Source organism: Arvicanthis niloticus, chromosome 8, assembly GCF_011762505.2.
Source record: "Arvicanthis niloticus isolate mArvNil1 chromosome 8, mArvNil1.pat.X, whole genome shotgun sequence".
Classification (NCBI taxonomy): Eukaryota; Metazoa; Chordata; class Mammalia; order Rodentia; family Muridae; genus Arvicanthis; species Arvicanthis niloticus.
In genome coordinates, this window is record NC_047665.1 from 41,943,688 (window position 1) to 41,956,775 (window position 13,088).

Below are 13,088 nucleotides of genomic sequence, written 5' to 3' on the forward strand. Positions count from 1 at the left end.
TTCTGTTATTACATGAAGGCATCTCTTGATTATAAATACCAACTGAGGTTATTGTCTCCATAGTGCCTTCTTATAACCTGGATTTTTCCATGGTTGTTTTTGTCACTTAGGCCTGCACCTTATACCATAATTTCCAGGTTATAATCAGAATGGATCTAAGGTAAGACATGTGTGATATGAACACATTCTGCTAGCTTCCAATTTAATGATTTTTATTTACCAGACTCTGCCTTTTTTTCTACTTTGCTCTGGAGTCTAGAATTTCATGTGGGTGTCCATACAGGTACCTCTGGCCCTTTTGTGTGGTACCCTAAAGCCTGGAAGGATGAAGCCTCTGAAAAAGAGGTCTTCTGGCATTATAGTAACATGATCTAATCAAAAGTGGTCATCACTGGTGATAAGGAAGTGTCATGCTGGGTGCCATGCAAGTGACTAACTTGGGTCAAAGCTTGTGTTGCCTAACTCTCTGCCTGTTTTTCCCTTTCTGCGCAAGAATGAATGCATTGCCAGGATCATTGCCTCTGTTTGCCTCCCCACACCCACCTTCTTGTGTCCATCTGCTTCTTCCTCCTTCCATATCCAGCCTCACTTGTCCTGTCACTCTGCAGACCTGCCTACCTTGTATCTATATGGTACTCCAGGGAGCAGCTCCTGAGGCATCTTCTTTGTGGAGTCCATTTCCTTAGGTTCTGCTCCCCCACTCCCAATTCTCTCTGGCCTACTTTTGAGCCAAACTAAGCCATGGCATCCCAAAGGACCTTATGGAACTATTGTTTAGTCATGAGGCATATGGATATTTCTTAATTCAAAAACACAAAAAATTGAAAAAGCCACTAGCAGTAGAGTGCAGGAAGACTGGGAGAATGAACAAGGGTGATAGCACGTTGTCATCTTAGGAAGTCATGACAAGTTGGTTGCTCCTGTCAGTTTCATGTTTCTTCCCTTGAAAAAGACCTTCTCAGCACAGGAAACAAGATTATACAGTGCCTGATTTTAAAATAAGAGGTTTAAAAGATTCCGTGTTTTGTGCAAAGCCACACAATACCTGAGCCCAAATGTCAGCTGTTCCTTTTCCTCAAGAGTACAATTCAGGCACCATGTCAAACTGTCCATTGCATAACACAGTGCTGTAATGGTCTGGAAGGAATTTGAAACTCTGTACTAGACAATGTTCTAAGAGTATCTGAGGCAGCACATTGCCCCAGGGAAATTAAACCCTGTCTCCCTGTGATGATGCCAGCTTTCCTGAGTGGCCTTTCATGCTCCAGCACTTAGACAATGTGATCCACCCTGCTTATGACCAAGGTCTATAAGCTCTGTACTTTTTCATTTACTAATCAGAGGGCAAATAAAGTGATTTTAAAAGAAGTTCCATTGCCTTTGAAGGAGACTGGCCTGTACACTTAATTAAAAACAGCTTTTAACGCTCTGAACAAGGTGTCTGCTTTGGACTGGCAAGAATCCCATAGGGTTTGGGCTTTCCTTGCAAAGGAGGTTTATTTTTAAAGTGACTTGTGACATTTTGAGTTAAATGTGATTAGTGAAATTGTTCTTCATTCTAACTGAAGCCTGAAAAAGAGTACAGAGTTCTGTAGTCTCCGTTGTAATCAAGACATGGTAATTATTTCTTTACTTAGAAGGAACTGTGAGGTTTCTCTGAATGCTCAGGACATGCAGGATTGGAGATGGAATCCTTAATGAATAAGGGTATTTCTTTGAGTTCTTTGAACTCTCAATGTAAAACTTAAGTCACCATCATAGAGCCCATTTTGATTGGACAGTCCACACTAATCCCTATGGGTTATATAAGACGGATATTTTTGAATTTTATCATATAAATAAGCAAAAATCTTCCATCCTAAAATCCCTTGTGTAAGTCCATATATTTTATAGCTACAAAGATGCTTTTGCTCTGAGCACAACCAATTTTGAACTAATGTTTGTATTATGTTAGCAACAATGCTCTATGTTGATTGCATCCATCTTGAGACTCCTCACTCTCTGGATGCTTTGTCGATTCTCTTAAGATGCTCATCGCTACAAACTATGCGGCAGGAAGTCACTGAGACTAGGAATTTTTACTAAGCTGTGCTTTGGAAGCTGAAGAGATGGCTCAGTACTTAAAAGCATTCGTTGGTCTTACAGAAGAAGACCTAGGTTTAGCTCCTAGCAGCCACAAAGCTATACACCACCATCTGTGACTTTAGTTACAGTAGATACAATGCTTTCTTCTAGTTGTCATAGGCACCAGCATGAACAGGTACACATACTCAGGCAAAACACCTATATGCAGAAAATAAAAATAAATCTTAAAACAATAAATTGTGCATTCTTAGATAAATGTATTCAATAGAACTTTCCTTGAGAGAACCCTTCAAATGTAGCAGGAGTGATGAAGTAAGTGAATTATTGTATCTTACTTGATTGTTTTACATAGATACATGTGCCAATGGTTACTGTATGTACTCTCTTGCTGCATAAGGTGTACTTCATGGAGCAGTAAGTATTTTGTACATCTCTTGGGTATGAGTTAGAGATACAGGAACTCAGGACCCAGAACTGCTGAGTTTCTGTGTTAATAAGATCCCAGTCGATTCATAAGTACAATAAATTCCAAGAAATATTGATTTTGGAGGTTGATTTTTTAAAAGCATTACAGTGACATGCATTGATATTCTAGACATGTCTGAGTATTAGCATACCTTAAAAAGGTGTTGAGACTTTCCCCTAAGTCTCCTTTGCCACATTAATAAGATCTACCATGAATCATATCTCAACTGAACTCCCTTTAGATAGTAAGATCTCAAGATCATTGGCATCTCAGGAAAGTGTTGGGTTTAATCTTTGATAAGAGCTACATCTCATGTGTTAGCTAAACTGTCCATTCCTCTCCCATGCTCTTCTCTGAGGAAATAATATCTTCCTTTCATAAAGGAGTAGAAGCAACACAGAATAAACATAGAGCCTAGTAACTTTAAGAGTGAGCTATTTTCTCTCAAACTGGAACTCTAAGACATAGAGATGACTTTCACATAGCATTTAAGGATCTGAAATTGAAAAGAATAATAAAGGTCTTCGTTGTACACAATGCTTCCTCATTATTCACTGAAAATGTTCATGTTCTGAAGTCCTTCCCAAATGTTAAGAGACAGTAGCCAAGATAGAAAGATCTTTGGAATATGGAGCGACCATCTGCTATAGTGGCTTTGAGATTGTTACCTTGGGCAGCATTGTGAGTGAGTATAAAGAAAGAAGGACGGACTTTCAAACCTCTGAGCCAAGTCCTCTGTACAGCCTAGACCTCAGCTGCCTCTCAGTCTCAGCTCTTTCCTGTAAAATGAGGAACTTAAGAGCATAAAGCTGGGTGGGTAGGAATGTGGGGAAAATAGAAGAAAAGTTAGAGGAGAGGACATCATGATCAAACTATATTGTCTGATAAAAAAATCACAAAATAATAATAATAATAAAAAACAAGGCGCCTTGATATGATAGAGCCTCTTTTAGACCAATGCCAACTATTGCTTTCAACTCTAGCCCCAGAAAAGTTGGAAGGATTTAGCGGGGAATTGTTAACTCACCAACAAAAGAGATTATTCCATATCTACTCTCAGAAGGTCACATATTATTATGCATTCATTTAAATTATCCAATTAATGTGGGAGAACCAACAGTGAGCAGATGCTGAAGCTCCTAAGAAGATAAAGCAGCCATTCCTAATTCTCAAAACTTTGACACTGACTCTCACTTTAGAATGCCAGAGGCTGACCCCCTGGACAGATGGGGAGGGGTGCAGAGTATTTCAGGAGAAGAGATGCTGGGCAATAAACACTGTGAATAGATCATAAACCTGCAGGTGGAGGTTATGCATGATGAAATTGAACAAGGGAGTGTGACAGAGGCAAGCACCCTCCCAACATGCAGTCCTGGATCCTGAAGAAGTAAACACCTTAGTGAAACCAGAATGACAAAGGACAGCCTAACACCACTCCAAGCATAGAGGCAGGTGTCTAGGGTTCAATTCATAAAGACCTAAGTGAACTCCAGAGGCAGAGAAATCAGAGATGACACGGCATTCTGTGAATTGAAGTCTTACCTCTTTCTTTCAGCAGAGTTGTTTTTCTGATCCAATCTCAAATTTCCCTCTTAACCCTACTTGAATTCTTTGACTGAGATGATGGTTCAATGGGTAAAGCACTTGCCGCACAAATGTGAGGAATTGAGTCTGAGTCACCAGAACGTATGTCAACTGAGATGGGAGGTGGAGACATGAGGATGCCCTGAAGTCTTTTGGCCAGCTGGCCTGGCATGCACAGTGGCTAACAACAGTAACAAAGACCCTGTCTCAAACAAGGTGGACGTTGAAGACCAACACCAGAGGTTGCCCTTTGGCTTCCATGGTATACATGCACCTATGCTCACACATGTATATGCACTCATATCATACATACATATACCACACACATACACACATACATACACAGGAATAAAAATCTAAAGGTGTATTTTTCTTTTAAGTTGTAAAGAACACTCTGTCAGAAAAACATAACCAGCTAGCCTGCTGTATTTATGGAAGACTTGTTCCTGATAGGAATCTATGATAATAGATGTATGGTTCTCTTCTCTTTTGCCTGTTGTACAAAATAGGGCAGCATTAACATATCACCATCTCATTTCCACCTATTCAACATGCAGTACAAGTGCTACCTAAAGAGTTATGTTTTTAGCGAATAATGTCAATATAGTGTATGCATGTTTAGTACAGAAAATTTTTCTCAAAGAGTTTCCACTTGGACCTGAAATCTGCTCATGAGATGCCCTGAAGAAAGGAGAGCAGACTGAGCATGCGCACATATTTAAAAACGAATATCTGTAACTCTCAACTACCAAAGGTTTCTGTGTGCCAGCTGTGGTTTTATTACTTGGAGCTCTGTATGCTAGAAAATCAGACAGAGAATAATCTTCTCAAATATACTTTGGTTGACTCCTAAAAATGCTAAAAACTTCCGATCTGTGCATGCTCCCTGGGAGATGCTGTTAGAGGAACACTGGGCCTCCTCCAGCTTTCATCTTCAGAGAGAAGAGGAGCAATTTGTCTTTATTTTTCTCACTCAAAAGTCTCAAATTTTTATAGAAGAAAATTTGTTTCTGCCTTGAGATCATGAGGTGGAATGCACATACCCTTAGAGAGAAGTAAGAGAACAGAAACTAAGAGCACAGGTGCCAGCACAGACAACGCTTGAAGTCCCCTACATCGAACCCAGTATCCAGGGTGACCTGGTCTCTGGGCACTTGCGATCAGATGGCATTTCCCAGGATTCCACAACATGAAGATGTGAATATGTTTGAAGAGTGAGTAGTTTCTACTTTTCTTACCAGTTGCCTAAGGACATTTCCCAATTGGACTCTAGCAACTATAATGATGGTGGGCAATTTCCATTCCATTCTTTCAGGGGCAGAGGCAACCCCTCCAGAGCCTCTCAAAAGGCATCTTCCATAGAAGGGTACACAGCAGCTCCTTAGAAACATTTGCTTCCTCTACGTACCTGATGAAGATGTGCTGACTTTGTCTTCTGAAAAATGACAAGCTAACAATTAATGCCCATGTCAAACTTCAGCTTATGAGGTGAGTATAGACTTTATAGACCACCTTTGAGGACTGGAAAGATGGCTCAGGGGTTAAGAGAATGTACTTCATAGCACTCATGTCAGATGGCTTATAATTGCCTGAAAAATCCAGCTTCAAGGGATCCACCATTCTCTTTTGACCATCTCATCTTCTTGCACCCACACCAGCACACAGACACATTTGAGTAAAAATAAATACATCTTTAAAACAGGACTTTTGATTCTCGGAGATTTTGAAAAGTATTTCTATATGAGTGTTTAAGTCCATTCTAAATCTAATGTTCAGAGAGAATCTCAAACTTCCCATACTCCTCCAGAAAACAAACAGTGCCAAGGAGAAAAGAGCCCTTAGATATTAGAGCAGCCACGATTGAATTCATGGGGAGGTCCCTCAGAAAGCTAAAAATAGAACAACTATGTGATCGAGACATACCACTCAAAGCATACATTGTAAGGGATCTGAGCCATCATGCTACAGAGACACGGACACAATCTTGTTTCTAGCTACTGTGTTCACAATCAGCAGGAGGTTGAACCAGGCTGCATGCCCACCAACAGATGAATGATAAAGCAAATACAGCATATACACAATAGTGTCTTGGTAAGAATCATGTCAGCTGCAGGAAATGAATGGGATGCAGAATCATCATGTTGAGAGAAATAAACTAGATTCAGAATGGCTAATCTTGTGTCTCCTCTGACATACAGCCTGTGCAAATGCACACACGTGAGTGTGGAGTAACTGTAGAGATTGTTTGAGCAGAGGAAAAAGACACTGAAAAGGGAGAAAGAACACCAGAAAAGTGAGTCTGGAAAGAAATCCAAGAAAAATATATAATATACATGTATTTAGATGTCAAAAACATCCCTTTTGTGTAGTTAATGTAAATTAATTCAACTTAAAAAATAGTAGAAAATAAATGAACTGTTCCTCTAACAGAAAGCCTCCCACCATGTGCTTCCTGGTGGAGTAGGGATGACATCGTCTCCCTGTATCTGCCTCTACTTGGTGATAATGTCCTTACCTCTGAGTTTTGGTTAAATAAAAAGATAGTATTATCCTGAAGTAAATCACTTTTTAGGCTGTCTTGTTAGGGACTGGTTATTCCTTGTTAAAGAATTTTCATGTCTGCATGGAGCAAATGCCGCATCTGACTGAGTGGAGACAGTGTGCGGGTGCTGCACTCCTCCTGCCATGACAGAACATGCACACATCTTAGCAGACATGCGTGCCGTCAGTGTGACAATAGCTGCACAGTGCACAGTTTTCATTACACTTGCTTTATTTTTATTCTCTGCTGTTGGTTGCAACTAACCTATTTCCCAGTTTTTCTTCCTCATACAAGCAACCTCTAAACATAGCACCGTTTCTATGGGAACATACATTAGCATACAGATTCCAGGAACAAGTTATTTGAAAAAGTTCAAGATCGTCAGATTAATACATCCAAATCTGAGCTGTGACCCAGATTTTATATTTTATGAATTAATTTGACTTAAAAATTGAGATCCTTACAATTGGTTGAAAATTGTTTCTGGGCGTAGTTAGTTTTCTTTTTCTAGCTGAGTTGATTCGGTAAAATTTTTACTTTCTTAATGAGAGCCAAAGTTTTGTCTTTTGTTTAAGTTTTATTCAAATAATTAAGCAGATGGGTCTGTTACAAGTAAATTCAGTTCCTTTATGTCTTCAAAGTGATATGTACTGTTGGACCATTTAGTAGCAGATAGCACAGGTACAGGTGATTTTTTTTCCGAAAGCAATTTGAAAATAGTCTCCACTGATGCTCAAAGGTAGGACATAAATGAGCTTGCCAGACAATAACATCTCCATTGATTTTAGTTTCGGTAGTTGAACCTTGGTATGATTCACAGCAGGTGTGTCTGCAACCATTGAAGGTGTATTGGTCCCTTTTATCTTTCTGTAGTACTAAGTTTACACTTCTTTTACAGTATGTTTCAATGTCTTAAGACAGCTAAGGTTAGAACAGAAGGCAAGACAGCTCGTGAAAAAAGATGGGACCTTTGGAAGAAGCAAACCCTCTGTAGAAGCGACATCAGCAAAAAGGTGGAACTCCAAAAGAATCGCGTTTCCAAAGAGCAGCCTGATCTCTTTGGGAGCGAAGCCTGGGAGAGAGCCTGGGAGAAGGGAGCCCGTGAACAATGGAACGTGAGGTGGCTCCACCAGAGAGAAAGCTATCTAGAAAGTATTTCCTCATACAGTTCTTATTCTGAGTACAGAACATTTGGGGTGGTACCTGAAAGCAGGATGAGAAACAGCGTTGGAAAAATCCCTCTGCGGTTTTCATTTTAACTTTATGAATAAGTCGTTGGCTCTGAAAACAAAATCTCTGTTTGAATCTGCCCCACTGTTGAATCAACGTCAGTCCGTTTGAACTCAGAGGCTTCACTTATCAGGACTCTGCATCTTGGCTGGGCTTCTTGAGCCTTCAGTGCAAGGCTTGAGCTAGTCCCCGCACTGTCGCCACACTGAGGATTGTGTTGGCTGTTGGGCTAGGATAGTCTTGGTTCCAGCAACTGCGTTTACTGCCTGCTTTGATGTAAAACAACAGATGACCACGGGCGCCTTGAGTTTTCCACCAGGATCGATCACAACTGGGAAGAAGCAGGCAGGTACTTTGGATGGCTGTGTTTAGGTTTAGACGATGGAGTCTCTAGAAATCTTGGTGCTTGGTTTAAATGAGCAAAGAAATACACAGAATTCATTATAGGTTTTTGAAGGCTAAGGTTGTGAAATGGGGCTGTGGTCACTAGGTACAATTTTGAGAGAAAATTTAGCAAGTTCCTGAGAAATAACCAAAGGCAGGTTAGGTCTGTCTGAGATGTCAGACAACCTGTTGAATTCTTTTATTTATCAGTTTACTGTTTTCTAAAGTAAGTACACGAAGTTCTGTTTGTTACAATGTTTTCACACATGTGCACCATTATATGGTTCTTATCCATCCCCTCCCATGCTGTGCTAAACCATCTCCTCCACTCACCTCTGTCTGGGCTATCTATCTTCCTTCAAATGTCCACCTTTTAAAATGTAATTCTATTTTTTTCCTTTCTTTTAAGATCTCTTTCTCTATGTCATGCTCTCTTCTAATTTCCAGACTTAGCATACACACATATTACATGCCAACACATAGGTGTATGTATGCACACAGATTATTTTGTGTCTAGGTTCTTCTTGCTGTTCATGTCTGAGTCTTTTCCTGCAAATGTTATGACTTCAATTTACTATACAGATGTAATCCAAGTTAATTCTTGAAGGGAGGCATCATTCGACTTTTTTATAACTAAAGGGAAGTTTAATTACCTGTCCCATTGTTAAAGCAGCTGCTTAACAGCAGAGCTACTTGTCTTTCTCCAAATTTTCTCCTCTGCCTCTGGAGGTGCCCAGCTAAGCTGAGGAACAGCACCATAAAGGAACTGTACCATAATCTAGGCCTAGTTAGTTTCAAATTAAATTCAAATTTTATATAAATTTCAAAACTATTTAATTAGTTTCAATCTTAAATCATATACTTAGATTTGAAAAAAATCTAATTTTAACATAAAATTTTATTGAGGGAAAACTATGCTCTAGTCAACTGAATTTCTTTAAAAGAAAACAGCTATTCTTTTCAAGAAAAATGTTGTATTTGTGGAAAAACTTCAGAATCTTTAGACTTGCCATGCAAATGACTTCTCACTGAGACACAAATAATTCTACTGTGCCTCTTGACAGGTTGGCAAATGACACATGAGGACAAACTTCAGACCCACTCAAGAATCTGGAGCCTCAATGTCTGAGTCTCATAATGTTAAGACAGAGGTCTTGAGAAATTGTTATTGTTTAAAACAGATATTTATTAAATATATATATTTGTGTAGTAATTTAAAATATCGTAATTATCTATCATGACAGAGTAAAGGTCAAGAGCTAAAACTTCCTCTTATGGCTTAATATTAAAAATTATGATTTTTTTTTAAATCATGAGGTCATCTGGAGCCAACTAGCTCACTGAATGTCTAAATAACCATTAACTGCACCCAGCACAGCCTTCCTCCTTCCACAGAAGTTGTTGAAACTGCAGTGGCTCATGTCCCTCCTCAGCCTCAAAATACAGAACTGCACTGTCTAGATTTACTGGATGGCTGCAAGCCACCTCAGTCTTACTGCTGATGGAATGATCTGCCCCTCAAATGCACACTTGAAAAACTTAAGTAACAACCAAGCAAACCATCCTCCAACACCAGTTTACCAAATTGAACACACCAGTGTATGAAAGTAGCCAGGTTTAAGCAGAAAGAGGTCCCGGGATAGGCAAGTGCTAGGGAACTACATGGTCAAAACTGTTGAGGAGTTGGGGGGACTCAAGGTCACATGACACACCTTCCTGTGATAGTGACATGATCTGTCTGAGTTTTCTCTGCATTGTTATAAATTCTTTTGCCTGAAACTTGAGGGGGTCATATTTATAAATCTGATCTGAATGTGCACTGGGTCTACTGATCCCAGCTTCATTTAAATTTGGTTAATTTTTGTATCATGAATATGTTGCCTTTAAATACTATTTATTGGCTGGAAGAGGCTCAGTATAAACAGAAGGATGTGAGTCTGGGTACCCAAGATCCAAATAAAAGCTAGGAATGGACAGAGGCATTTTTCTATAACCCCAATACTGGGAGATAGGAGAAGGGTCTGGAGACAGTCAAATCCCAGGGTGTGGATGGCCAGTTAGGCCATGTGTGTTGAAAAGTTCCAGGAGTCATGAGAAACTCTGTGTCAAAAGTTAAAATGGAGAGCCACTGAGGAAGATAACCTGTTGCTAACAGACCATGGGTGGGCACATGAGTGAGTGTACATACACACAGTGTGAACACACATGTACAACACACACAATTCAATTCAATGATTGAAGAAGTTTGATGCTGTTTTGCATTTGACTGCATCTACACATTTCTCTCTCCCGATAGTGCACTTGTCCTGATATGTATACATGAGCATTATCTGTTTATTGAATATATAAGAGCACAGTTATGGAATTTACATTCAAGCCCACCTAACTTCATTATTTAATTTCACTCACTCTTGTCTTCAGTATGTTTGAATTGCTGGGTGGAATTTACAACAGTACTTCTTTTGTATGGTTTCAAGGTTTTAAAAGACTCCTCAAGGACTGATAAGTTCCATATTTGTACATAATTGCATAGTTTCAGTATGTCAACCATAATTTTGTAAAACTTTTGATTTGACAGTTTCTGATCTGATTTCTTCATGATAAACCATGGATGAGATGAATGTAGCCATTCTGTCAAATGGCTCAAGCGTGGTGATGCCTACAGCAGGGCAAGTCTGTGAAGCCTACTGCAGGGCAATTCTGACAACAGCTTATAGTGTGGTCTTATTTGGAGGCAGCGTTGGCACATTTATGATGTCACACATGATGCTCAAGAGGAAAAGCCAATCAGCGGTTGCCACGATCATCATTAATATCATCGTGCTGCATTCCCTTCTCCTGATTAGTCTACCATTCCGCCTCAGCTACTATATCTCAGCAGTCTGGAAGTTTGGATCTTTTACCTGCCGGATGGTTAGTGGTATTATATACGCTCACATGTACTTTACCTTTGTTTTTTATGTGGCCATTGTTACACTTCGGTTGCTCATCTACTTTAAGAAACTCCAAATGCAACAGTTACAAAAGTTCCATGCCGTGGCTCTGAGTATTATTATTTGGATGGCAGGAAGCTTCATCTTTTTACCAATATTTTTTTTACAGTATGGCACAGATCCGAGTTATACAGAGCAACAACGATGCTTTGAGTTTCATAGATCTCTCAACTGCAAGGACATAATCATCACAAACTACTCTATAATTGTCATTATGATGACAACAGTTCTGGTCCTCTTTCTGACCCAGCTAATTGTCATTCTTCGTTTGATAAAAGCCTATTGGCCTGATATGTGGGCCCATCAAGAGTACAGAGCTCAAATCAAGAGTTTTTTCTTCCTGTTGGTCATAGTTGTCTGCTTTATACCCCACCATGCATTCAGGATATATTTTATTCAAAATTATCCCGAGCAAGAAAATTCTAAGTTAATACTGTACAATGAAATCTGTGTTGCTTTAACAGCCTTCTGCTGCCTGGATATGTTATGTTTCATATGTGGCGTCATCCATTAGACCTTGCCCTGCTCTTTCTGTGATTGGTTTATAGGACATCAGAATGAAAAACACTTCAGCTGAATAGATGGCGTGTTGTTATCATCTTTAAAAGTTTCAAGCTCTCTGCTCTTGAATATTAGATTTTTTTATTTCTCTTAGCCACAGTTGTTTTCTTACAAAAACGTAATCAACCCTAGTCATCTACTTTTCCTTTGAGAATGCTTACAGGCCCCAAATGTATCCCAGAATACATTGGATTTCTTAGTTGTACCAAACACATCACTCCTTCCTCTTGCCACTTCATTCAGTATTCACTTCAGCCAAGCTCATCTATTCATTCTCCCCATACTCCTGAGGCTTTTTAGTCCACCAAGTTTTGCTCTGAATGTGTGTGTGTTCCTCCCATTCCTGTCCACCAAAATGTAGATACCCTATAATTATAAATGGGGCTCTAAAATACCTTAATCTATTCAAATTAAGATTGCCTGATTGTATTGGCATTCTGAGGGGAGTATTTCCTTGAACAGAGAGTGGTTAAGGGAATTAGAAGAAACTCTTCCAAGAGACTGTTCATTGATGTGGTTCATCCTGATGAAGGCACAGAAGGGACTTGGAAGCCAGAGGTTACCTCCTGAGCTATCTTCAATATAAAGTAATAAAGACATTGGAAAAGAGAATAAAACAAACAAAACAAATACAACCACCACCACCAACAACAAAAACTGAACTTGGGCTGAGCTTGCCAACAAACTCTTTGGCCACAAACTTTTAAGGCCATATAGCTCTTTTTATAATTTGTTAAGACATCCTGTGTATTCAAGAACTATCATATAATTAAAAGGAGTACCTGTGTCTGCCACACTCAATAAAAGTAATTAAGATAACTAAGTTGGATTCTGTTTATATCATATAGAGATTGACATGGTACTTATTCTTTGCTTATAAAAATGCATCTTTGAAGAATGTATCTAACTAATACCATAATCACTTAATCCTCTGGTGATTAATAGGTGAACATAGCTAATACAAATGAATTTTGGAGTCATGTGGAGATCTAACAAGGAAAGGTGGAGAACTAACTATGTTTAATAATCATTGAACATTGAATTTAATATTTGCAATCCTCTCCATAGGTTCTGTGATAGAATACTAAACATGTAAGCCTGAGTGTTAGTTTTTTGCTTTCCTAACTTAGTGACATCTTATACAATACAATATTAAGACATGGTTGGCATGGCTTGAAATGGAGCATACCATGACAAGGCTCATTTATTGAAAGTTTGGTCTTTATGTTGATGTTCTAGAAAT

The 13,088-nt window shown here is 39.2% G+C and overlaps 1 protein-coding gene across 1 annotated transcript; it reads left to right on the top strand.

Annotated features, from left to right (window-relative positions):
- The first annotated feature begins 7,902 nt into the window (after nt 1–7,902).
- LOC117713334 (putative G-protein coupled receptor 141) lies at nt 7,903–12,631 on the top strand. Its single transcript, XM_076938828.1, has 2 exons — nt 7,903–8,256; nt 10,870–12,631. Exon 2 carries the CDS (start codon nt 10,899–10,901, stop codon nt 11,796–11,798), a length of 900 nt encoding a protein of 299 aa, XP_076794943.1. The 5' UTR covers nt 7,903–8,256; nt 10,870–10,898; the 3' UTR covers nt 11,799–12,631.
- The last annotated feature ends 457 nt before the right edge of the window (nt 12,632–13,088 follow it).

Bases quoted from the DNA above. Each gene is read 5' to 3' on its own strand.
- LOC117713334 (XM_076938828.1), top strand. From the start codon at position 10,899: ATGGATGAGATGAATGTAGCCATTCTGTCAAATGGCTCAAGCGTGGTG.